Here is a 25516-nt window from a genome sequence, read left to right as displayed (position 1 = left end):
GTCTACAAAAGAATAGATTACGAGTACTTGAGCACCTTGAGTTACTGGCACTGTATGTGGCACTGTATGTGTGTGTGTGAGCTTTAAGACAGATCGTGGATGACTCACTGCCCGTATTCACCGAGAAATAGAACACTTTCAACAAAGAGTTTGGTTTGGTCCTGTGAGATATGACAGAAAGTCAGCCTCTTCATCCAGGACAAGCCACCAGGGTGGCGGAGGAGCATGAATACAGACTGCGTGGGACGCATGTACATTCGTTTTTTGGGGGGGGTTTCAAATGCACAAAGAAGTCTCTGTGTACCAGCTAGCTAGAGTCCCTCCTCTGCGGTTTCAGCACACAACTGGTTCACAGTATACATTTGTGTCTTTTTTCCGCTCTCTTAAAGGCTGTGACATTGGCAAGGGATACAAAGTGCTGAGAATTAAAAAAAAAAAAAAACACAAGCTCGGCCCTCTGCACAACAGGGTACTGGGAAGTGGGCCAGCACAAGCTTTTGTGGATTTTTATGCAGAATTGTGGCAAAATCCTGATACATAGCTGCCTCTGCGTCGGGTCAGCTGGCCAAATTCTCCCAGCTCTTTATCAAGGTCACAGAATGATTTAGCACTTTATTGTCAACCTGACTGAATAGACGTTCTTTTTGTCTTGTATTGATCTGAGCCGTACACCAGTGTACCGGATTTGCTGTACATGTGTTGTTTGCATACTATGAAGTCTTTCATTATTTATTTTTTTCATCTTTTTTTTTCGCCCCCAAAAGCACCGAGTGCTCCCAGCTTCATCCACTTCAGTGAGTTGACCACCAGTTCCGTCAACGTGTCCTGGGGAGAGCCCAAGCAGGCCAACGGCATCATTGAGGGCTACCGTCTGGTTTATGAGCCCTGCACTCCAGTCGATGGTGAGAAATTGTGCCCGGAGTCTAATAACTCCGCCATGCCTTGACATTCCTCAGCTGGCTTTCTCAGACTGATTTACAACCTCTTGCCTAGTTGCCATATTATTTTTAACTCGCGCTGCTTAAGCTCATGCTTTAATCTGTTCCAGGTGAGTGTAGGCCCCGCAGTAACCTATATGGCGTAGCTGATAAAATGCGTTGGAAGGCTCTGGTGAGACATTACACAGCTTCCTCTCTCACCGAGAAACAACATGGCTAATAGCTGGCTAAATGGGGTTGCTTTAACCAGATTGTCAAGTAATTGGGAGCAGAGGTGGAATGCTGAGATGAGCCGGCTGTGGTCCCTCGGCTATCCGCTAATGGACTCAGACCAAAGTCGAACGGCGCAGTTAGGAGTGGGAAAATCATTTGGTGTATTACAAAAAGACCCTGGTGTCTCTACCTAGATGTCTAGAGGGCTGCTGGAAAATAGACCTTTTCTATTCTATATGCAATGATATGAATATCTCTGATCTCTGTCTGTGTAAAAAAAGCGTTTTGTCGCAATTTGTCGCTTGTAGAAAACACCATCTAGAGTCTTAGTGTTTCCTGTACAGACTCCTCTCCTCGCACCCCAGGTGTCAGTAAGATAGTGACAGTAGATGTGAAGGGCAGCGCTGCCCTGTGGATGAAGATCAAGGACCTGGCTGATGGCGTCACCTATAACTATCGCATTCGGGCCAAAACCCTCACATATGGCCCCGAGGTGGAGGCCAATATTACCACAGGGCCTGGAGAAGGTGGGAATCTCAAAATCTCATTACTGCTTTTGTTCTGATATTCATGGCAATAATGACATCATCTGGAAGCGAGGAGGCTATTTTAATAGCTATCCACCGTTGGTTTGTTTTTCTTCCCAGGGTCCCCAGGCCCTCCTGGAGAACCCTTTATTTCTCGGTACGGTACGGCCCTCACGTTGCATTGGACCAGCGGGGATCAAGGCCGTGCACCCATCACGCGATACGTCATCGAGGCCAGACCCTCCGGTAAGCCATACACGTAACGTTTGTTGGGCTTCCTGTACCTCAACTTCTATTTCCGATTGATGTAATTTGCTCGTCTTGCTTGTAGATGAAGGATTGTGGGATATCCTCATCAAAGATATTCCCAAAGAAGTGACATCCTACACACTCAACCTGGAAATGCTGCGAGAAGGGCTCACCTATGACTTTCGAGTGATTGCAGTCAACGACTACGGCTACGGATCGCCCAGCGCCCCCTCCCCCTCTATATCAGGTACACCGATCTGAACCATTATGCCATCATGTTTTCACAAAACAACATTTGTTTTTCGTTTGTTTGATTGTTAATGTATATAATTTGTTGTATTCAGCACAGAAAGTGTCTCCGTTCTATGAGGAGTGGTGGTTCCTGGTGGTGATCGCCCTGGTGGGCCTCATCTTCATCCTCCTCCTTGTTTTCATCCTCATCATCCGGGGCCAGAGTAAAAAATACACCAAGAAAACAGATTCAGGTAGGCAACACGTCTGTCTGCAAAGCTTGCTGCTAATGTCTTGTGTAGCTCTGCGACTTAAGCGATTGACTGGAATTTGTCTTCTTAAAAATGTGTTTTAACGATTGCACACCCAAAGTCTATTTTATTGAAAGCTGCATTGTGAAGGCTCACACAATCACACACATTGCTCCTGTTTTCTTTACATTGTTTGGCTGACGGGGGAAAATGGAAGTAAAGGCTACCGTTGAAACGGCTGACATAGGCAGGTGGATAAGCATTATTGTTCGTGTTTAACTGCAGCAAGGATCGATACTGGGATAAAGGGCTCGGCATGGGTTGGATGTTCAGGTCATTAGTCAGACAGAGAATAATAATTGTAATTATTATTAACTACAGCAGTAGCGGCTCTCCCAACGCTGCATCGAGAAGCCGGTTCTCATGATTTGTGAATTAGCCAAGGTGACATTTCTGCTTGTAGAAACTCTTAATCAGAGTACAAACCCCAAACGCAAACAGTTAGTCAATCAATGTTAGCGTACTTAATATTTCACGTTTTGGCTGGCACGTTATCACGGAGAGGGCATCCGGGGCTAATCTTTAACAAGTGCTCTGGGTACCCAGCAGTGCTGGGGATTGGCAGAGTGATGAGAATGAAAGTAGAGCCTTTTGGAGGGGGAAAAGTAAAGGGTCAGCTCGAGCCTTCTGAAAGTTATTTTTATTAATAAAGAGGGTTTGGTTAGAACTTGTTGTTATGTGTGTGCGTGGCCACAGAGAAATATTCTTAGCCTCTTCCGCCTCCCCAATTTATGATATGTTTTGTTGGACACTTGGCCCGACAGGCCCAATTTTTACTTGTGAAATGTAAATTGAGGATGTTATCCATTCAAGTTCTGTTAGAAGTTGCAAAAATAACTATATGCAAGTTCAAGCCTTGTGCTTGAATCTCTGTCGTCCTTTCGACTGGAACTGGGTCTAGATTTGACTGAAGATCACAAATCACTCATTTCATTCCACAACCCACACAGTGTCGTCCTCATACCCCTTTCCAGGCAACCACTCCAACTGCACAGCTCTGCCTCTGACCCACGGGGAGATGGTGCGCCTGGACGAAGGACGTTTCCCGGCCCTGGAGCTCAACAACAGACGCCTCTCGGTGAAGAACTCCTTTTGCCGCAAGAACGGCATCTACACGCGGTCAGTCAGATGCTCAGCCGACTGTTTCCTGCATGCACAGATTTCAGGGTTTTTGTCTGAGCGTTCTCGCTGTAGGACGCGTTGCTTCCTGGCAGGAATGAATGATGCAGCTCTTCCTCTTCCCCTCACAATAGCCCGTCAGTCTTGAGAGAGCCAAGCGAGCCTCGAGGAGCCCATTTGCTGATTTGAGCCTCTTTCCGCTCCCCTCGTTGATATTCACCGAATTGTGTGAAGCAAAATGCACATAAGGGGGCAGCACAATACCAGCTGATTAGCATTCATGAGCTTCTGGAGCGCCCTTTGTCCGTCCATCACTGCTTTAGACAAAGGGTGCTTTTGGGTCAGCGTCGTCCCTTTTCTTTTGGTCTTCAGCCCAGAGTTGTCCTTCAAGTGCGGTGCCGTGAGTGCTGTCGCAACAGAGAGTACGCCACCCTTTGTACGAGGACATGTCCGTCCACCAGTCAGCAGGGACTTTGACAGGCTGCCTCTTTGGTAATGTTTAGTTAAACATTAGATAAGAGGAATTTACGCAAACTCTGCAGCACAAGACCAAAAGGAATGTACTTTGTAAGGACATTATTGGGCGAATGGCTATTCACTTTTTTGGGAGGGGGGCGGGGGGGGGAGTCCAGAGCCTGCTTCTGTTCACAGCAACAACAAGAAAAGGTTGTTTTTGCACATAACGGTGGAATGTGCTAGAAAGGGGTGCTGTTTTCTCCTTGACCAAGGAGGCCGAGGAGGGGATCAAAGGGTCTTGAGTTTCTCCGTCTCTTTTGAAGAGATCCGATCTGGTACTGTACTCTCTGCTAATGATCTGTGGACTGAGGATGAAGAGTGGGAGGGCTCCCTATGGGATGTTTGGAGGGGTGAGGGAAAGAGGGATGAAATAGACGGATAAGGCCATGGGAAAAAAAGAAAAAGACACACTTCTCCTAAATAATTCAAAGCCCACTGGCAGCATTTTGGAGTGTTATCCGTGGCAGGATCCATCGCCCCTCCCCTACGCTCAAGTGTCCCCGTCCTTTGAATGTCTGACTCAACCGTGTCTGAATCCTAAGTAGATGGTTGTTGGTGTTTTTTTCCACAGTCCGCCCCCTCACGTCATCCCCTTTAACCCGGAGGAGATGTCTCTTTGTTGTGTCAACCCTTTCACGGTCGTCATGTTCTGTCTTTTAAGCTTCCTGTTCTTGGCATTCCCAGTGATTTAGCTCCTGCAAATATCTCAAAAGATATTAATTTGTACTTGAGAGGTTGACAAGGTTGTCTGCTTTATGCCTTAATATTACCCTTGACATCAGTGTTGTATGCCTGTCGTTTCTGCCCCCGCGTATGTTTTCCATTTCAGATCATTTATAAATGTACTTTTATACCATGCCTAGTTCAAAAGTATTTTTCTAAAAACCAACCGAGCATAATCTTCTCTTAATGCTGCGTTAGCCTACTAAGCCCACTGATGTAGCTCAGTGATGTGAGGGGTATTGGTCCAGTTTTTGCCCTCTGACCATCCAACCCAATCCCAGCAGACCTTGAACACAGCGCCGTCATTACTGCTGAAGAAGAAAATAATTGTCTGCGCAGATGTTTCTCTCTGCTTCACTGTATGGACTTAATGACCGGAGATCAAAGAAGGAAGTAGTCTTTTACTTGACCTACGCTCATAAAAGAACACAGGGCCACGCTTGCGTCCAGGAGGTCTAAATCTCTGACTCAATCTGTATACTCAGTTATAATCACCACAAAGAATCCTTTCATGAAAATGCTCATGCGTTTGCATACGGGATCCAGTTTGTGCATTGCACGAGGGTTAATGTGAGCTGAACTGGGGCAGAGCTCAAACCCGGCTGGCAAAAGAATAAGACTAAAATGCTTTCCAGAATGCATTAAAAAAGGTCTGTTCTTGTCTGTACTAAGCTACTTCCATTTAAATGATTAATGACTGTTTAGGTCTGTTTACGGTCCATTCTCGCTGCCATCTCCAGGAAGTCCTTGAGAAAATGTCTTTAGATTTAACACAAGCGTCCACTTGCAGATACGGTTGAACTGACTAGACGGAAAAAGATTTTGGCCGTAACTCAAGAACTCGTATGTTAGAAAGATTTTCAAAGACATTCTGGACAGACAAGCGCAACATCACTCGTTGGCAGAGGTTTTAAACCACGAGACAGTAAGTAGTTAATGTGAAAAATGACTGTCAAAAGAAATATTTTTCTTGTAAAACAATTATCTCTCTCTCTCTCTCTCTCAGCTTTGCGTTCTCTTTCACACGGTCACTCTTTCCCTTTTCTCTCCAGGTCTCCACCAAGGCCCAGTCCTGGAAGCCTGCACTACTCAGATGAGGACGTCAGCACCAAGTACAATGACCTGATCCCAGCAGAGAGCAGCAGTCTGACCGAGAAACCCTCCGAGATATCCGACTCCCAGGCAAGTCGTGACCCTGGCCTGCAGCCCGTGTCACATCCAGCTCTGGAATAGCAAATTAACTTCAATTAGAAATTAAAATGCAGCTGTTCTTTCAGGGCAAAGTTGTAACCTTTCCAAACTCCAAAAAAAACTTTTCTCGCATCCCTTTTACTTTTGTCACATTCACCGTCCGTCTCCTTGATCATTTTTTTCATAATCACTGCCTTTCATAATGAAAGAAATAAACGTCTGTCCAACTATGAAGAGGAATATCTGAAAATGACACTCAGCAAGACATTTGCCTCAAGTGGGTCACTGAACTGAAAACTCTCTCCCTGGATCTGACATTTAATACTGATTCCTCCCATGGGGTGGAAGGACCGGGGCCAATCTGCAGTTTTGAGTAACTTTTCAACTAATACATTTTTCCTCAAAAAGGAAACATTGTATGTGTGTGTGTGTCTTGTAGTAAGGTCCAGAGAGGGGAAAGGGAGGTAAGAAGTGTTGACGGATGATAAGGCAGAGTAGCTGATGGTGGCAGATGGTGAACATCTGTCTTCCCACGCTCGCGCCAGGTCTCCCTGGCCAATTTAACTGGTACCTGCACAGTCAAAACATTGCTCCACCCCGTTTGAACAAACGCAGCACTGGTGGGGAACACAAACTGGTGCTTTTTTCTTTTCCTTCCGCAAAGGCCTCCCAATGTTTACCTGCCACTTGTGCAAATATTTGGTGCTCCAACATCTGTTTAGCTGTTGTGTCCCTATAGAGCCGTAGATGGGCAGGCACACACGCAAATGTGCCCACCCCTGTAATGTATTCAGTTCAGCGTGTTGTGAGGCCCACAGGATTCAGCCACACAACCACTCTCGCAACATACGAGACAGAAGGTTTGTTACCACAGCGAAAGCAAATAAATCCTGTAAACATTGTCTTTGTCCAATTCTAGGTCAGTCACCTGTACACTTATCAGTTCTTGGCTGCGCAGAGGTATGAGCTCCTGTGTTTGAAAGATGCCCGATAGAAGTGACCAATCTGCACCGTAGAGTTGCACACGGATTATTAGACTTCCAGATGTCTCTCAATAGATACAGATCCCACTGTGTTATGACCCAGTTTTGTGCGCTATCAGAATTAGCCTCGAATCTTTGCCGTCTGGTGCCGTCCATTAAAACGTCCCTTTTGCATGAGGTGTATTTTTTGGGTGATCTCACAGTCTCCTCTCCCCGATTTGGCTCGCAGGGCAGCGACAGCGAATACGAGATGGATCAGAGCCGCCAGAAGACCCACTCCTTCGTCAACCACTACATCAGCGACCCCACCTACTACAACTCCTGGCGGCGGCAGCAGAAGGGCGTCTCTCGACCGCCGGCGTACGGTTACTCTCAGCCCGAGCCCCTGGTGGAGCAGGAGTCCCGGCAGCACCCACCGCCGGTGCCCCCTCTGCCCCCCCTGCCCCCTCTCCCCCCACAGAGCGCCCCGTCCCCGCATCCCCAGAGCCAGGGCCAGGGCACTCTGTTCAGGTCTAAGGGAAGCCGGACTCCAACCCCGTCCCTGCTGTCCTCCGAACCCCCCAGCCAGCACGGCACCCTCTACCGGCCCCCCAGCAGCCTGGGCTGCCCCGCTCAGACACCCACCGCGGGCTTCTCCTCTTTCGTTTGACACGGAGCTCTCAGTCCGGTAACGACGAAACACGATCTCGAGGACGAGTGTTTGATTCGTTTGTTTGTTTGTTTTGTTTGTACGTTGCTTTTTTTGTTTCTTTTCTGTCTATTTAAAAAGTTATCGCTCGGTATTAAGCGCTGCAGACATCGTGAATAGCGTTTTTTTTTCTTCTGCTCTGTGAAGAGTGTGTGCGGATGAGTGCGTGTGAATGGCGAGTCGTCATGAAAGACAATCAGTTTGAGGTTTTTTTTTTTGCGTTGCTTCAGTGGATTTATTTGAAGGTACAAACATATAAACCAGGGTGTACAGAACCCGAGGTTCTGGGAAGAAAAAAAAAAAACCTTGTTGTAAAAACACTGTATTATTGTTTAATATGAGAGCTTTATGAGAAAAGAAACACCACCGTAGAACATTTAGACTATAGAGTATGGACCACTTGGCTTGCTGGGACTAAATGATGGAAAAAACAACTCTGGAATAATGTGATTTTTGGACAGAGAACGAACTGATGGTGAGAAATAGACTTTGGCGCTTGTGGTCACTGTGGCCCTGGACTGCATTCGACCTTCTTACTCTGCCCAAACGTTGTTGATACTGCATTATGTGTTTACTATATGTACTTGTCTCATATTGTTTACCAGATATTTATATCAGTCGGCTTCAAGCTAAACCTTTCAGAAAATCACTAGTGGCTGTGTTATTAATCACATTACAGCATTGTGGCACCTTCACCGTAGTGATGGGGATGTGTTGATTGTGCGCTGGTGCTCATGTCAGTAGCTGTGCAAACAAAGACCACATTTTAAAATGTGCACCCATTTTCTGATTTGTCATTACAGAACATGACTGAGGACCAAAAGCACAAATCCTCTTGTGGTTCAAATGATTCTATCCCATCACAACCACATAGCAAAGTGCTATATGAGAACAACAAGAGGAACTATCTTTTGGGACGTTAATAACAGTGAACAAATTGGAAAACATTCATGTTTGATGCTTTTTTTAAAGAATGCGTTATAAGAAAACAAAAAATAAGACGAGGTGAATCTTACAAAAATGAAACATTCAAAATAAGCTGATATTATGTATTTGTTCATGAGGCTGTGGAGAAGTCGGCCTCGTGCTGTGTCTGTTTATTTAATAAACTTTATTCAATGATTGACAGCAACAGGACACAAGTATTGTACATGAAATACATCATCAATCGTCACGTGTTTGATATGAATGAAAATGTGTTTCATGCTCACCACAGAAACGCACGCATATGTAACGATAGATGTTTTCTACAAGTCTTTTTGAATATGCTGGTTCTTTACAGAGGTTGAATCGGACATTGCTGTGCTGGAGTTGGACCCATAGTGTATAAAATTAGACAGTTACTCCAAATTATCATCTGTCAAATTTCCAATGTGAACATCACTGTATAGATCATGAGGAAAATATTATGGACCTATTCATGGTGGCTCCCTACAATAAATATTTTATTTTGTACTGGCTTTTTCTTCATGCTTCATATGCATATTTTAGAATATAATACAGATTAATATAAATTGGCGAATAAGACAGGTGACTCGTAGTTCAGACATATGAAAGAGTGGTGCAAACTAATTATATTTAAGGAAATACAAACCACATCAGAACCTGCAGAAAGACTGTTCTGCACAGACGGTTCTAAGTAGACCTGTTTTCAGGATATGATTATCGATGGAAATCGATCGTACGGTGCCAGAATGACGCAGCAGAGATGTACTTGGGATGCACAAGAGCAGGAGATACGCGAAAGAATTTGAAGAAGAACCTGATCTGGTGCAAGCATGCTACAAAGCTGGGGGAGTGTGGGAGAGTGAGCCCGGGTAATCTCCTTATTTCAGGCCGGAAAAACATTGATCTTAAGCCCGGCAGGGGGGGGGGGGGGGGGGGGCACAGGGATCAGGCTGGGGGGGTTTAAGCGAAGACGAGTCAAGGGGTGCAGTTTGTTTGGCATGGAGGGCAATTTTATTTTCACGTTCACAAAAATGTTTACAGATTTATAGATTTGTAAAAGTAGCAGCACAAAGCGGACAAACAATCAACGGCTCCAGGAGAGCCATCTGCATTTTCGCTTTACCTAAAGGTGTAGAGTAACTCAAGTTTACCTAAATCTATTGGCTGCTCTCGCTACGTGAGGGGGGGAGCGAAGGGTCATGTCATTTCTTTCAGCCAAGTAGCCCCTCAGCGGTGCAAAGCATTTCGGGGTTGAAAGAGAGATGAAACAACAACTTTGGGTGGGTTTCCCCTTCGTGGACCTCGTGTTTTCAGCAGCAGCGCCGCTACGCTTCAACCACGGCTGCTCAGTGTGAGCTTTCAGGTCAGCAGTGATTGACGGGTGATGACAGGGGGCGTGTGCCAGGTTGGGTCAAAGCATCCTGGTTTGGGGGAGACTGGGTTTTTTAGGATAATGAAATTGAATAGTGTACTGAATAATCACTTTCTGTCAATCCGTCTGGGTTTTTTGAATGGATGCTAATTCTACCACTTTTATTTTTTTAAATCTCACGTACCCGCTGGAGTGCCTCCACGTTCCCTCGGGGGCACACGTACCCCCATTTCAGAGCCACTGTTGAGGAGGATTAATCATATCAAATCTCACAAAGTCTCGCTTGTTTCTTGAACAAAACAAGAGCTCAGCTCGGAAAAATGAAATATAACGCTTTGTAACTTTTTGAATAATTCTACTTTGAAACATAAAATAATGGTAGTTCTTCCCGCTTAACGCTGTCTTGACTATTGTCTATTCTCACTCAATTCAATCCTCTGTTCACACACACACACATGCACAGACGCCGTTTCACATCAACAAATCTGTTACATTTTCACGTTTCAGTTCAGGATCTCCTCGTGGGACCGACTTCTACAGAATACGTCCTTATTCTGACTGCGCTCCTTGGAGTGCATCAGAGCACATTTGCTACACAGCTAACTCAGCCTGACTGGCGGCTCCAAAACGGGGACAGAATCATGATGTACGATAGAGAAGGAAATTGGACTTTACTGCTTTTTAAAAGTTTACAACTTCATCTGGAGTTTCGTTATTATACTCACGAGTCTAATACCCATCAGTATGCAGCCGATGCAGGCTTCGTCTTGGCAGTCAGGAGAGTGAATAAATTGGAGATTTTGCATCATAATCCATTTGTCAAGCTCAGCTCGCTAATAGCTTTCACCGCTGGCCTCTCCTGAAGTGTGTGTATGCTGGTTCCACTCATCTTGGCCTGACTAGAACGTTGTCACGGTATTTGTGCATAAGGACTCAAAATACCAAACCAAAATCAAAGGAGTATCGGCAACAAAGAAAGACTGTTGTGTTACCTCAGATCGCCTGGGCCTTGGATTTGGGATTCTTGTTTTTTTTTATCATTCATGAAAGCAAACCGGAAGGATTTGAGTATAATTCTCCCACCGCTCTTATTCACCACTTAGTTTTAATTCCGGCGGTGTCGTTGTGACAATACTTCAGTATTGGAACAATCAAATCGGATGAAGAAGAACAATTCGAAGAGCCTACTGAACGTCCTTGACTTGTCGATGTTCTTTACTTAAGGGTTTTCTCTTTCTCTCATAGTTCGTAGGGTTAAGAACTATACGACACCAGGCTGCTGGTGCTGTAAAAGGTTTAAGTGCTCCCATTCAGACAATTCAACATCAAAAGCCAGATAATTAAAGACTTTCCTGAATGTCTAAAGTACCTCAACTGAGAATGGATTTTTTTGTTGAAAACTTCAAAAGCATAGTTTGCACTTAGTGAAGCAAAAGTTGAGACTCCGCTGCACAAACACTCTCCTCTCCTCTGCTGGACCACTGAGCATAGCGGACAGAGCCATCAATGCAACGGACATAGCTGCAACAACAGGAAACTGTCGCAGTACTGTTGCAGCAGCAGCACGTAGATCTAAAAAGCCTGGATTTCTGCTCCTCTTAGCTTCATTCTATGTGAGTTTGGCTTTATTGCATTAAAGAAGAAAACAAGCACTTGGATGCATGAAAGAGGGTGTGTTCACTCTCCGGGATAATGGCCGGGAGAAAAATGTGCTGACAGACCAGCGGCGTGTAAATGCAGGTTTTGCCCGTAATCTTGTTATTCGAGGTGCATTGTCTGATTTCCTGTCTAAGCCAGATTTTAATTGGTTTGTAAAAAAGAGAGAGCGAAAAGGAGAGAAGAGAGAGAGAGAGAGAGAGAGAGAGAGAGAGAGAGAGAGAGAGAGAGAGAGAGAGAGATCTTGCAGGGAAACATCCTGTACATTTAATATTAATCTAAAGTGAAGTTATATTGTAAGTTGTGTGTCAGACACGATTGATACTTTTGGGGCTTGTTGGGGTATGTTACAAAAAAAGCAACTTATACAAATTTAAATGCAATTTGTTTCTGGACAAAAGGTCACTAAAGTCAAATTCTCATCATGCAGGATCTTAGTCTCCCATCAGCTGGACTGGGAACAAAGCCAAAGGCAGGAAATAGCTTCTGAATGTGTGTGACGGACACCCTGCATGCATTCAAGAGCAGTGTGGAGAGACTAACACTTAACTCAAAGACAAAAGTCTTCCTGCCCAGGTAGTGGAGGGACGGGACATGTGATAATTATCAACCGTTCACACATTCCTTTCTCTTGAGCTCAGGGTGCGCGTGCGTACTTCGGCTGCTTCCCACTCATTTCCATCGCAAAAGGCACTAATGAGCGGCTGAGCCTGGAATACACACGGTCAAACAAAGGTCGTTGAAAAAAAGGCCTTCAGTGGTCGAAGAACGTGAGAAACGCATCAACATTTTTCAACTGGTCTCCTCGAACTGAAAAGTTTTAAACCACATGCCTTTTTCCTCTAATTCCCGTACGACACCCTGGTGGGCTTTATTCTAATCGACCCGCAATTTGCAATGCGGTCTGGTTTCCTCATTAGCTGTGTTAACTTGTGTATTCCACTAAGAAAAATCCATGTAAATTGTGTAGGCTTCCCTCGCACTGCATGCGCTCTCTCATAAACATCCTCTTACTTCCTTTGTGCTCCCACAGAGGATGACGATGCGATTCTCCAGTGCCAAGTCGTCTCTGATATCACAAAAACTTAAAACATAGTACTTTGTTTGATACTGCTATTTGCAATTTAAATAACTCCTTAAATACAGAATACATTCAAAGATGGATTCACGGTTTTATCTCAGTTGTTTTGTTTTTATATCTCTCTTGTGTTTGAATAATGTGTCATTAGTGTTCATGACGCGCAGGCCCCGCCTCTAGCTGTTTGGGGAAACGAGGCGGGGCCTCTGCGGGGGGGCCCCATGCTGGCGGCCTGTGTCTTTAAGGAGCCACGCAAAGAGGGCGTGTTCAAACACACCACCCGGGCGGCAGGAGGCATTCTGCTGAGTTATTGCACCCGCGAGCAGCGGCACCGCCTCTGTGGATGCGCCGACAACATTTATATACAGGGAATACAAAGAAGAGAAAGAGCTGTCCGCGTGCTCCGACTGGATTTCCCGGGAGATCGATCTCATCGCCTCGGTTGCTGTTGTTTTTTAGATGAATCCGACCCCCGTTGTCTACCTGCTGGGGGCCTACTACTGAAACACCACCCGGCCCAATGAATGGGGATGCTCGGTAAGTGCGTGCGCTTCCGTGTTTGCTTGTCCTTCAACCCCCCACCGACCCGCGACGTTCCCTTTGTGTCTAATAACGCATCGTTGGCTCTTAGCAGGTCTGCTTCATTTAGCGGCGCGTGCGCCCGGCCAGCTGACGCGTCTGTGGTCAGCTGCTCATTGTTCTCCTGTGAGCCACCCCAGAGTCACAGCCTGGTCCTAACGCGAATGAATGAACGAATGACTGGCTGACTGGACTGATGAATGCATGAAGAGTGCATGCAAATGGTCACTAGTACGCGGACGTGGTCCAGTGGCTACGAACATGCGCGTTGTGGAGAACTGAGTTAGTGTGCAGCAATTAATATCTTCATAAGCTCCAGTTGCTTTGCAGAGATAATGAATGATTTCTTATTTGTACTTTGTACCCCTTTCACCCAAGGAGAACTCTTAACAGGCCACGCACACATGTTCAGCCCTGAAACAATCTAAAGTAGGCCAATAAGATCAATAAGATCAGATTAATACTTTGAAACATCTGTGTGAATTTGGACTGTGAGCTAAATCGGGACACACCGACTGTATTTTGGCTCTGAGGGACCAGTGGCACCTGCAATCTGTCCCCTTTTGTCCCCAGTTCTTTACCTTCTGTCCTTCACCAGGGTGTCTTGATGGCATCTGAAAAGCTCAATGCCGGCCACAATAATGTGCTCTGCATGAGGTATTTAGGCCGTGACTACTTCACCGACTGATAAGAACTCCTCACCAATTGTTTGAGGGGAGAATGTTATCTGATACGGAATCAAATTGGCCGGATTTCTTTTGTTTTCACAGGTTTAACTTTGACAATTAACCCGTCCCATCCAAATCCCACACAAAGCTTTTGTGAGACGTCGAATTGTTCGGCGCAAGCGGCTGTGGTTGGTTTAGGTTGACGACACTGCAAACAGTAGAGCCTCATTGCTGAAGATTTATGTGTCACAGGTTTAGCCTGCTTGTTCTTTTCCCCAGAAAGGCGTTTCAAGCCCAGGCGACACACTCAAACCAGCCCGCGCAGGTTCTGCTCTTACTCTTCTATTTCTCAAATTACCAATCATCTAACTGCCTGCAGGACGCATGTGTTGGTTGCCTGAAGGTGAAAGTTGTCCTTCCCCCCCATTGCGCCCGTGTAACCCCGCGCCAACCACCCGCTCACCGGACGTGGCATAAATGACATTTTGCGGGAAACACAACCGTAATATTTTGTTGGCGGCATCACGAGATCCTCCTGCGGTGGGAGCAACGTTGCAACGCTGTGTTAGTTGTGGCCAGCGAGCGAAGGGTCCGTCACCTTTGTTTGAACATGTTTGCTCATTTGTTGCAACGTGGGTGTCCTGTTCAGCCCCTTCACATTCCAGGAAATACCAATATAAACTGTTACTTTTCCCCCCCTGGAAGGCTTCGTTGCATGGGGATATCACACACTGCTGCATTACTAGAGGACCTCACAGTACTTTTGAAGGCAGTGGGACATTTGCAAGTATTTAAATGCGTTCCTCGTCTCAGTACACAATTCATGGGAAAGCAACAGTCACCTACCTTTTTTTTTATAAACGTGTTGTCCTAACATCAAATTCTAAAGGGCGTCTCATATTTCATTGTGTGTGAATGCAGTGTTTGTTCCCGTTGTCTTTTGTTTGGCGGCATTGTTTGCTGATCTCCTCCAGCATGCTTTGCACCGCTTACTGTTGGTACGAGTCGGAGGAAATGTTTTTTCTCTTTCGCATTTCCTTGTTGTAATGAGTGCTGTTGAAATCATTCTAGCAGCAGACAATGACGCTGCACAAATGTTTTGATGGCTAACAAGAAGACTGGTATTTGTTGACAGTACATTTCAGTTTTCCTTCTGCCTGCCTGACGTCAGAGTTTGGGAGATAACCTGTGCACATTACACCTATCGACTTAAAACACGAGGCTGCGTTCATGCACAGGTCAAGTGTAATGTATTGGATTTTCTAGAATATAATCGTTCACAATAACAGCCCTCTCTTCTTCTTTGGCTTCTCCTCAGCTTATGCAAAAACATTTTTGCCGTGGTTTTGACTCTCGTAACTATGGCACTCGTATATAAAGCAATACTTTTCCTGCATTATTTCCACTTGAGTGTTAACAAAATGTAACCTGGCACCTCTGCAGAGACGCCTTGGTCGGTCTGTCTTCCCCTCGGTGGCGATCAGGACACCTGAGGCCGAGCTGATCTCCATGTTGTTGAACACACAGTCCCTGCACGGGCCCCCAACTCTGTTGGATATTACAACTATTGGCTGATGGAGATATGAGCTGTGTTTGTTTGGTTAGCCCATCAGTAATTCAGAATGAGGGAAGACATGGGGGCCCTGTTTATATTAATTTTAGTGTTCAGGAAGGGCAGACTGAGTAGATTTCCGGAGCGATGGGAGGGTTTACTGCCTCATTTTTTCCCTGCCCTTCCTGTGGACAAAGCCCTTAACACGCTAACAAATTCTCTGCGAAACACGCCCATCGTGTGTAGCTAAGCTGTGCCTGTGAGGAGGAGTGGGTGGAATTTCTACGTTAAAGTTGTCTGTCACGTATAGTCAACGTTTGTGTGTGAAAAGGATGCGCAGGAAGTCGTCATCCTCCAATGCGTTGAAGTGGAGTTCCGCGAGCCGCTCTTTGTGTCTGTCCCACCAGAGACGAGGACAGGTAGAAGGAGGCGGGGTGTGTTGTCTGGAGGCTGTGAGGGAAGAGGAGACGAGTCATCTCCGCTCGTGTTTCAGAGGTCGGCTGGTACCCCGTCGAGGTGACTCGCTCCCGGCCCTTTCCCTGACTCGCAGCTCATTTGAAAGCATTTCTGTTCATCGTCTGCCGATCATCTTTCCCTCCTCCTCCTCCTCTTGCTCATCGGACAGGCCTGTGTAACTAAACCTGCTTTTCCTATGGACTGAAAAAAAAACCTCATGAACATCTGGCTTTTGCCTTCAGTGGGAATGTTTACGATCAACATTCATTGCAGGGCCAAAAACTGCAGCAGTCACAGTGATCCGTCGCCTCCAGGTCGGCACTGCTGGTAACGTGACACCCGTGGGATTTATGACACTTTTCAGGTGTGATGCTCGTTGAACTTCATATTTAATGAAAAACAAATCTAAGATTTGGACAGGTATCCTACGGAACGTTCAATTGACCTGCTTTCCTCAAAGGCACCAGACCAGTCGGATAACTTTCATTTTACTTTATTGATCGTCCTAAAACACTTAATTCAACCTCGACAAACAAAATAAAAGTAAAAACTAAATGTAGTGTCTTTTCCGAGTTCCAACAATCCCCAGCTTTGGTTTAAAAGAGCCACTGAATAAGTAAGATGTACAAAAATGAAATAAGTAACCCTGTTACATATTCGCTGCTTACTTATTAACTGATTCCGGTGACGGTTCGGTGCGTCGGTGACTGTGAATGCTGCGCTACAACATACCAGCAGTTGCTCCCTGATCATGTGATTTACTGCGTTTAATGACACACCTTCTACCATTTGATTGGGAAAAGGGTACGATTTAGAAATGTAAAGTTTGCCTGTGGACAATGCAGCTAAATGTTGTTTATATGGATTAATAGTTAACTTCTAATCATGCACCAGTAAACTAGATGTTATTTTTAAACGCTGTTGGTTCTTCCAGCTCAAATGTTCCACCGGCTGATCAAAGGATAGCTACCGATTCAGTCCTCATTGATATGAATGCAAATTCCAAAGCTCTGCAGGCGCTCTAAAAAGGGAAGCTCTAAAAGTCTGTTGTGCTTTGATCCCCAGCGAGCAGAATGTCCTGCTGGGTGAGGTGTGACACTAGCAGAACAGACGACGTCTCACTAGCGTGCCAGGTATGAGTGACGGGAGAAACATTTCTCTCCTTTCTGCAACTGAGAAATGCACCCAGGCCAAATTTATTTTTTTATTTTTTAAATCTTCTCCTTTCTGGCCTCAAAGGCATCATTTATTTTCTATTTGGAGGAACTGTATTAGTATCACGGTGTTTGAGTTCTTATGATTTAAGGAAGGCTCTCTCCTGATCTAATTGCATTTCTATGTAGGGCGTATCTTATTGATACACTTATTATCTATTGTCTGTCAGTGATTATTCTCTTGAGTTGTACTGTCAAATAATTAAGGCTGTCCTACACATCATTCCAGAGCCAAAAGATTCACCTCCAACCGCCTATAAACTCTTCAAATATTTCATTTCTGTCTGTTTTGCTGTTTTGCTCGCTTCCCCGGCCTTTCCAACAATTCGGAGGATTCACAATTTGAATTACACCACGCGCAAATGGCATGCCGCTTGGACCGAGCGCTGTAGTCTGGGTCAATCGCGGGCAAATGTGGGTCTTCTACAAGCAGGGAGGGGGGCTTTGTCATTACTCCTTGGAGCAGTGCGTTTCCTCTCATTGCTCAAAGGGCAGCATCAGTTTGTATCCGCTGTTGTCTGTTGTCTCTACGATTGAGAGATAATGTGATTTCCACTGTTTGTCCTTGGGCTGCTCCCTCCTAAACGAGACATTCAGCCGCACTAACCGAGCTGTGTGGCAGATACTGATCTTCGAGAGGCCATTTGTCTGCTTGATCACTGGAACGTGTGTGCGTGTGTGTGTGCGCTAGCCCGACACCGAACAATACTTTTTGCTTTTACACATATGGACTAACGAGAGATCTCCCCAAAAAATGGTTTCATTTTCAGAGTGATTATACAGGCGGAGCGTTGTGAGATGCCAGCAGGACGGAGAAAATCCCCCCCCCCCTTTGCTTCATTTCACCCCGAGGTCATGCGTTTGTCCATCCAGGTCAGTGACTTCTAAAGAGGCACACTGAAAAACGCAGCCCCTCTCCCAGACAGTAAAGTACACAGTGCACTGATAAAGTTCAATGCTCAATCATGGAAATGCTCCTTTAGTCACGGTGTGTGTGTGTGTGTGTGTGTGTGTGTGTGTGTGTGTGTGTGTGTGTGTGATCTGTTTAGTGTTGACTTCCCTAATGTGAGAGAACTGACAATAGGTGAAAACTCTCACTGACTCATATTTTTCCAGTTTTGTGTCACACGTGAGCTGTACAATATGGGTGACTTTTTTTTTTTCTCCTCACTTCCTGCAATATAGCATCTCCGAACAGTTGTTACAAAAGACTATAGCATTCCTGTTGAGATCCAAAATCCTTCTCCTCTGTGAATATACTGTTTTTAGTTCTGCTTTGTAACCCCTTTTTATTGGAAGAGCAAATTCCCAAATTCCTTCTCTATCAGAATAAGCCGTGTGTATTACCTCTAACGGCATGATGAGCAGTTTTAGAAGCCTCCTTCAATCCAGGCTTGGTATTTATATTGATAATTGAATTATGTGATATAAATAAACTGAGCTAACTCGACATTTCCCGTGACGTAAATCCATGTTTGGGGTGAAATGGGTTGGAATCTCATTTAGCCCCAAGCTTAAGGGAGTGAAGCAGCATTGGCGAAGAGTCTGTGGACGCAGACATCCAGTGCTGCGCTTCACTCGGCAGTAGAGTAATACCACATCCACTTCAAAACCATGTCATTCAACAGGCGTGTGTGTGTGTGTGTGTGTGTGTGTGTGTGTGTGTGTGTGTGTGTGTGTGTGTGTGTGTGTGTGTGTGTGTGTGTGTGTGTGTGTGTGTGTGTGTGTGTGTGTGTGGAGAAAGAGTTTCCAATTTCGCTGTCAATATGAAATGAGGCAGATGTTCGTCCCGGTTTCTGTCCCACGTTCCGGCTTCCCATTGGTTCCCGACTGCCGCCAGACCTTGAGTGTTGTGAAAGTCTGTTTATAAAGTCAATCCCCCCGCTGTGACCCTGCAGTTCCCACACTAACTGCTGCCTTCTCAGGCCCTTTTTCCTTTCTTTTTCTCTTTAAAAAAAAAAAAATCACATGTACCCACTGAGCACCAAAAAACACGGCAACGCTATGAACACAGCAGGGCTGTGGATCAATAGATTGAAGTGAATAAAGCGCTAAAGGCCCCTTTTGGATCTGGTTGAGATTCAGCCTTATCCCGGCCTGGGGGGGTGGGGGTAGATGTAGGGGTGGGAGGCGGGCTTTCAGAGTTCCCCACCCCCTCCTTCATCCGCTGGTTGTTTTTCTTCGCCAGATTATGCCACCCAGAAGCAACTAGTCAGAAAAAACGTTTCTGGTGGGGTGTGAATTATTCCCCCCCCGCCCCTCCCCAAAAAAAACAAAAACAAATCTGAGCATGTTTTCTGTTTGTGGTTTGTGTGTTTTGGCACAAAAGCGTTTGGAGTTCATGGAAAGTTTTCCGATCACGTTCAAGCCTCAGCAAAAGATTCTTCAGCCTTGCGTCTCTCGCCTGCAGCCCCGGAACATTTATGTATTCCCCCCCCCGCCCCCCCCCTCCATCTTTACCAATTCAAATATACACTACGTGGATGGAGTGAATGATTGAAAACATTGCAGAGACAGAAGGAGGCCTTGTGCTCGATGCTTGTTTGAGCCTGAAGCCTTCAAGAGCCCGACAGGAAACGCTTCTGCTCGCTCGCTCGCTCGCAGGAGGTTGTTCCCATGGTAACAAAAGCAGGTGAGGGCATCAACAGGAAGAAGACGAGAGGCTCAGCCACGGGCGGGTGGAGACAGAAGAACGAGGTCAATGTCCTAAAGGAAGAAAGCAGCATTTAAGAAGAGAAAAAATATTTTTTACAGTTTAAATCTGGCGCTTTTTGCCGAAAGCAACTTTGACGTAAGAGTATCTTCCAGTCGTGCCAGAAAGAAATCCTGAAGCGAGGGGCTCAATGCAAGCGTGCCTCTTTCTGCCGGCCTGTTTTAAGTGCGACTGTAGAAACTCCACCCACGAGTCCGGGGCGCAGACGTTTCCGATGTCTGTCTGCCGAAAAACTGCTTGTACAGTTCATTCTTGCAGACCACCGTGACCGTGTTCTTGTTATGTGTACGTTACACGCTGCCACGTCTCGCTAATGAGACGTCCTGCCTCCCGTCCTCCAGTGCAGCAGCCGACGAGCTGTCAGCCTGTGGTGAGGTTTCCGCTGTTTGGGCTGCATGTTTAAATAATGTAGAAACACCGTTTTCGCTCAGCTGTCAGTCACAAGCCTCTGGGGGCTTAAACACGGTTATCTGAGGAGGAGGAGGAGGAGGAGGAGGAGGAGATGGCAGGGGACTTGTCTCTGATCATATTTCCACGTACGTTTTAGGTGACTGTTGACTAGCACGCTCAGTGGAGAAGAGTGTTATTGCTCTTCTAAAATGTACGTTGTCATTGACTAGAAATATAAGCCCCTGCTCGTGCACCATATGCTGTGTCGTCAAAGTGGAGCTTTGCGCCAGAAGATCCCTCCTCCATTCTTCATTCAATGACGGAGCTGCGTAATTGGAAGCTTCGACTCTTGTACTTCAACAACATTCTAATGACCCATTATGTTTCTTACGTGATGGAATTAAGAAGCCAAATGTGAATGCATTATTTAAAAATTGTCAAAAGTATATTTATTTGTATTTAAATTCAGTGTCACTCATTGTATTCCATTTCATTTCCCAGGTTCCCCGGCTGACTGTTGTTGAAGCACCTCAAATCATTCCACGGTCGTCTTAAGGAATTTATTCAAGACTTCTCAGTGCCAACCGCCACCATGCCGATCCTAAAACAGCTGGTGTCTGGCTCCTCCCACAGCAAGCGCCGCTCGCGCTTGGACCTGACCAGGGAGATGATCAGTGCCCCGCTGGGCGACTTTCGCCACACCATGCACGTGGGCCGCAGCGGCGACGCGTTCGGCGACACCTCCTTCCTCAGCACGCGCTCGGGGGAACCCCCGCCCGAAAACAACTTCTACCCGCGCTCCCCTCGGCCCGGCCTCCTGTCCCGCACCTTCCGGAGCAGCAAGCGCTCCCAGTCAGTGAACCGAGTGGACGAGCAGATGACTCCCGCCGGGTCGCCCACCTACGTGAAGAACGCCATGTCACTCCCCTTCCTCAACGATGACGTCAGGGCGGACAGCGCCGTGGCGAAGAGTCTGTCCTCAAGTCCCTTGAAGCAGCACGGGGAGGCGGACGGGAACGGCGCGGCCGCCCGCCACCTGGAGCTGGAGGAGATGCGCTTCGGCGAGCTAACCGAGCTCCCGGAGAGCCCCCACCGCCACTACGGCGGCGGGATGAAGCACGCCGAGTCGGTCATGTCGTTCCACGTGGACCTGGGGCCCTCCATGCTGGGTGACATCCTGGGCGTGATGGAAAAGGAGGACGACGACCTCGGCTACGAGGAGGGCAAGAGCAGCGAGGGCCGCGCCTCGCCGCCTCTCAGCACCCGCGGCGAGGAAGAGGATAGCGTGGAGGGGAGAAAGGACGGGGAGACGGAGGAAGAAGAGGACTCTGCGGACCTGCAGCACGGCACCTCTCTGGATCCAGCCGGAGCCGTGGACCCGGGGCCCCCGGACGTCGGCCCGTACACGTCCGAGACTCGGCCCAGACACCTGCAGCATCTGGACAGCTGCTCCATGTCCAGCTCCGGCTCCGCTGCCCTGGACGAGAAGCCAAACGGCCAGAACTACACAGGAGACACGGACAGCGCCACCTTCAGTGCCCCGCCAGAGGAGGAGAGCAACTTCTCCTCCTTCCTGGAGGATGAGGACGACGAGATCCGCGTATGAGTCTCGGAAAGGGGTTGATTTGAAACCGGCGAGTCCTTTCCCGGCGCGCTGCGGTCGGGTACTGTGTGGGTAACGGGACTGTGGAAAAGATGGAGGACGCTTTCTTTGTAGGTCTGCGAGGAACGAGTGAATGCTCCTTGTGGGAGAGCCCAGACTCCATCTGTCAGAGAGCCTTTCCCTCATGAACGCTGAGGGAACTGACGGGGAAGAGCAGCCACTCGTTTTAGGAAACTTTTTAAGGAAAAAACACTTTCCATAACTAAAGCTCAGTTCACCCTTTGTGTCTCTTTCCTCTCACTCGTCACATGGCTTTTTAGATTTGGTTCGTCTCCTTTCTGTGCTTTCCCCTCACTGGCCGCGGGACATCATGAGGCTTTAAGTGAACAGAAGGCCTCTTATCACCATAGCGTTACTGCTGGGTATCTTGTAACAATGAAGGGGGCTGTGTTTGTCACTGGAGTGTGAAGACCTGCCTCGAGCCCCTTTCATCTGAAATGAATATAGTACAGTGTCATTGATCTGTCAGTTTTCTCCCTTCTGCAACTCTGGGTCCTTGTGACGCTGCTCAAAGTCGACCCTTTTTCAAGCCGTAAAGCTGGACGGCAAAGCCCAAAACCAACTTGTCTTCGGTGTTTCATTCACACAGGCTCAGTGTAGATTAGAGCAAACCAGGACTTTAAAACTGATGACGACGCATTGACTAGAAAGCATTGTGTTACCACAGGAAGCCGGAGGAGTAAAGCGCGGCGTGTGACCCAAAGGGGAGAAATTGTACACTGTGTTGATTTGTCCCTTTTTTTTTCTTCCAATGAACAGATTGGTGTTTTGTTTCTTTCACCCTGCAGCGACATGATGATGATGATGATGTTTCAGATTTCCAATAACTTAAGTGGTGCCTTCCACACTGCAATCTGTCATATCAAGTTGAAACTGAAAAGGGTTTTGATAACCACTTCCTTCCTTGTTTTTGTACATCCAGGCAGCTGCAGCGGAGCAACTGAACAGTGTGAAAGATGTTGACCCTTGTTAGTTCAAGGGCCGCCGTCATGTATGAAGAGCTTTCCACTACTATGTGGGCAGGGCTTGGTGCGATTTATTGTGCAAAATCATTAGGCAACGTTTAGGCCAGACACTACAAGCAGTTTGTGGTTAATACCGTGTTCATTTTTATGTTTCAAAAAAATAATAATCTTTGTTATATTTATGTTACGTCTGTTCATAGAGTGGATGAAAAGGAATCTATTCAATAGCCTTCAATAAAATGTTGCTATTTTTATGCGAGTTGCATTGTCGTTGCAGCTCGACTGTATTTCTTGCATCATTAAAAGCTGCGGCCAGAAGTATTAAGGCGCAGTTGCGCTGATTGATTTCGCTGCCTTAACTGAAACAGACAGATGTGCCAAAATTGTAATCTTCAAGCCAAAATAATTCTACTCATGGAGCTCACTTTTGGGAGAGTCAGTCAAATCTGCTTGGCACTTCCTTCTTTGTATCCCTTTTAAGTTTTAGGGCTAAGTTTAAGCTTGTATGTGCAAAAATAAAGATGTGTTCTAAAATGAAAACATTTGCATAACTGGATATTTATATTTCCAATCTCTCACACTACATGATGTATTCAGGTAATTTCTAGTGTTAAAGGTTTGTGCGACTGGGAAGTTATCAATTGTATCCATTTTTATATAATGTACTTCTTTACTTATACCTTTTTTTTTTGTATTCTCTAAAATAACCTATATTTTTCAATAAAAGGAATCCTCGACATCTTTACTGCCTCATATATAATGCAGCATGGTCTCAGGAGAATATATTACAAGTGCTTCTCAATCAGCGGCATGAAGAAAGGAATTCCTTCACTGCCATCTCCGTTTCCTGTCAGACGAGGAAGGAAGGAAGTAATTGGGATCTGGTTGGATGTTGGAAGTATTTACTATACAAACTGAGAATGCTGTGATGACACGAGTAAATGTGTTTGTGTGAGAGAGAGAAAGATGAGTCAACATGCAAGTAAATACCTTTCAAACCCAACCGCCCTCCATTTTTCTGCAAGCGTTTAAGGCTTTTCAAACATCCAGGCAGCAGCTCAGCATAATCTTTACCGACGTCAACAGCCACAAACTAGACAAGGATGAAACTTTAAATAAAGCAAATAGAAGTTATTATGTTTGTACCTCAGGAGGAACAGCTAATAATGTCCTTAATGAATCTGCATGTATGTTCTTTTGTTGGAAAACCAGAATAAAACGTGTTCGCTGTGTGTGTTGCTAGCTAGTTTATAGCTAAATGATGCTAACATTAGCTGTTTGGGGGCTAAACAAGTAGCTAAATGTAGTTTCCCTGAATCGTTGCTGTACAGACTCATTGTGAATTCACGAGCAGACTTGCAATGTATGACCTAATGGCACGTTGAAAGTAAATAGTAGGCATGTTAGATAGTCATAGTGTATGGTGAATGGACATTCTGGTGTAGCGCTGTAATAGCGACACCTCAACATGGACACAGTTGGACTTTTTTAACTTTAAAAAAAGTAACGTTTTCTCAAAACATTTTTTTGCGATACTACACAGATTTTTTCATTTTGAAATAGTGTACTATTCTTCAATACAATGCTCTTACTTCTCACTTTTTACAAACAATACCATGATTCTTTTTTGTTTTACATACTACACTATGCCTTTTTTTGACGTACTACATTAGCCTATATACTTTACTATTACCAGAAGCTAATACCCTGAACAGAACTTGAAGGCATCATAATGGAATCTCCATTAACAGCTGTTTGCTCCCTTATCAAACAGGAATAAATTGCCAACCAGCTGCCGACAGGTAGTAGGACACCTTTGCATGTAATTGGATGATACCATGGCTGATACAGGCTCCGGCACTTCATACTATCTAGATTACACTTTACTAGCAAATCTAATGTTGCTGTGAGGATTACCCAAACGTCTTTTGCTTTCACTTCTCCTTCTTTTCAATGCAGGTGCACATTTGATTCCATCAATTTTACATATATTTCATAGCAGGGGGAAACGTGTTCCCACGCAGCAGGGTTTGTCTGGAGAGAAAAAGTGAGTGAATTAGAAATTGGCAGTATTTTGCATTATAAGCAGTGAGGAGACCAGAAACACGTAAAATGTCTTGGACTTCAAAGAGTTTAAAAACAAACATGAAGCGTCTTAGTGTGGAGTCACCGTTGCCTGAGAGATATTAACACATGACATTTTTCTCCTCACTTTACACGCTTTTCATTTATTTTGCCTGAAATGTGCCAACATACCATTTTAAATTACCTCAAGTAAAAGTCAATGTCTTTTGAAAGCGTGTAAAATTCTACCCATGTCAAATGTTATTTAAATGTCAGGCTCTTCTTTTAGAATAAATGAAAAAAAATGCTTCATTCATTTCATCCCTCTCTTCCTGTATAGAACATATTTCTTTCAACCGATATCCTTAAAATTATGACACATACATGGCCAGGTTTTGTTTTCTAGTTTTGCAAGTGTGCCTAAAGGACTAAAGCCATTGTGACGATTTGTTCAATCAAAATTCTGTGGCTGGTGGAGGAAGTGAAGTTTGGATTGTTTGGATCCCTAT

At 45.7% G+C, this 25516-nt stretch overlaps 2 protein-coding genes across 7 annotated transcripts in view; both read left to right on the top strand.

The window, feature by feature from the left end:
- The window catches only part of LOC120827901 (protein sidekick-2), a 72005-nt gene extending 62861 nt beyond the window's left edge, over positions 1-9144 (top strand). Inside the window, exons 38-45 of one of the 4 annotated variants that reach the window (XM_040191066.2) lie at positions 765-902; positions 1496-1678; positions 1799-1924; positions 2010-2174; positions 2272-2412; positions 3444-3588; positions 5880-6009; positions 7231-9144. In XM_040191066.2, coding sequence (XP_040047000.2) covers positions 765-902; positions 1496-1678; positions 1799-1924; positions 2010-2174; positions 2272-2412; positions 3444-3588; positions 5880-6009; positions 7231-7650 — 1448 coding nt within the window. In that variant the 3' untranslated portion in view covers positions 7651-9144. Of the gene's footprint in view, positions 1-764; positions 903-1495; positions 1679-1798; positions 1925-2009; positions 2175-2271; positions 2413-3419; positions 3589-5879; positions 6010-7230 lie in introns of all 4 variants that reach the window. The other 3 variants (XM_040191068.2, XM_040191065.2, XM_040191064.2) reach the window with 3 other exon arrangements.
- Positions 9145-12942: 3798 nt separating this feature from the next.
- Positions 12943-23682, top strand: cdc42ep4a (CDC42 effector protein (Rho GTPase binding) 4a). 3 transcript variants are annotated; one of them, XM_078083698.1, is made up of 3 exons: positions 13013-13280; positions 17064-17131; positions 20817-23682. In XM_078083698.1, the coding sequence occupies exon 3, from the start codon at positions 20908-20910 to the stop codon at positions 21919-21921; it is 1014 nt and encodes a 337-aa protein (XP_077939824.1). In that variant the 5' UTR covers positions 13013-13280; positions 17064-17131; positions 20817-20907; the 3' UTR covers positions 21922-23682. The 3 variants fall into 3 exon arrangements, with proteins under 3 accessions (XP_040047248.2, XP_077939824.1, XP_077939825.1); XM_040191314.2 differs by lacking the exon at positions 17064-17131 and having other exon boundaries at positions 12943-13280; XM_078083699.1 differs by lacking the exons at positions 13013-13280; positions 17064-17131 and adding an exon at positions 17988-18085.
- The last annotated feature ends 1834 nt before the right edge of the window (positions 23683-25516 follow it).

This window comes from Gasterosteus aculeatus, chromosome 11 (assembly GCF_964276395.1).
Source record: "Gasterosteus aculeatus chromosome 11, fGasAcu3.hap1.1, whole genome shotgun sequence".
Taxonomy (NCBI): Eukaryota; Metazoa; Chordata; class Actinopteri; order Perciformes; family Gasterosteidae; genus Gasterosteus; species Gasterosteus aculeatus.
This window is presented reverse-complemented; position numbering and strand designations above follow the sequence as displayed.

What these genes read in the sequence shown, in the direction of transcription:
- cdc42ep4a (XM_040191314.2), top strand. Translation starts at nt 20,908, where the DNA reads ATGCCGATCCTAAAACAGCTGGTGTCTGGCTCCTCCCACAGCAAGCGC.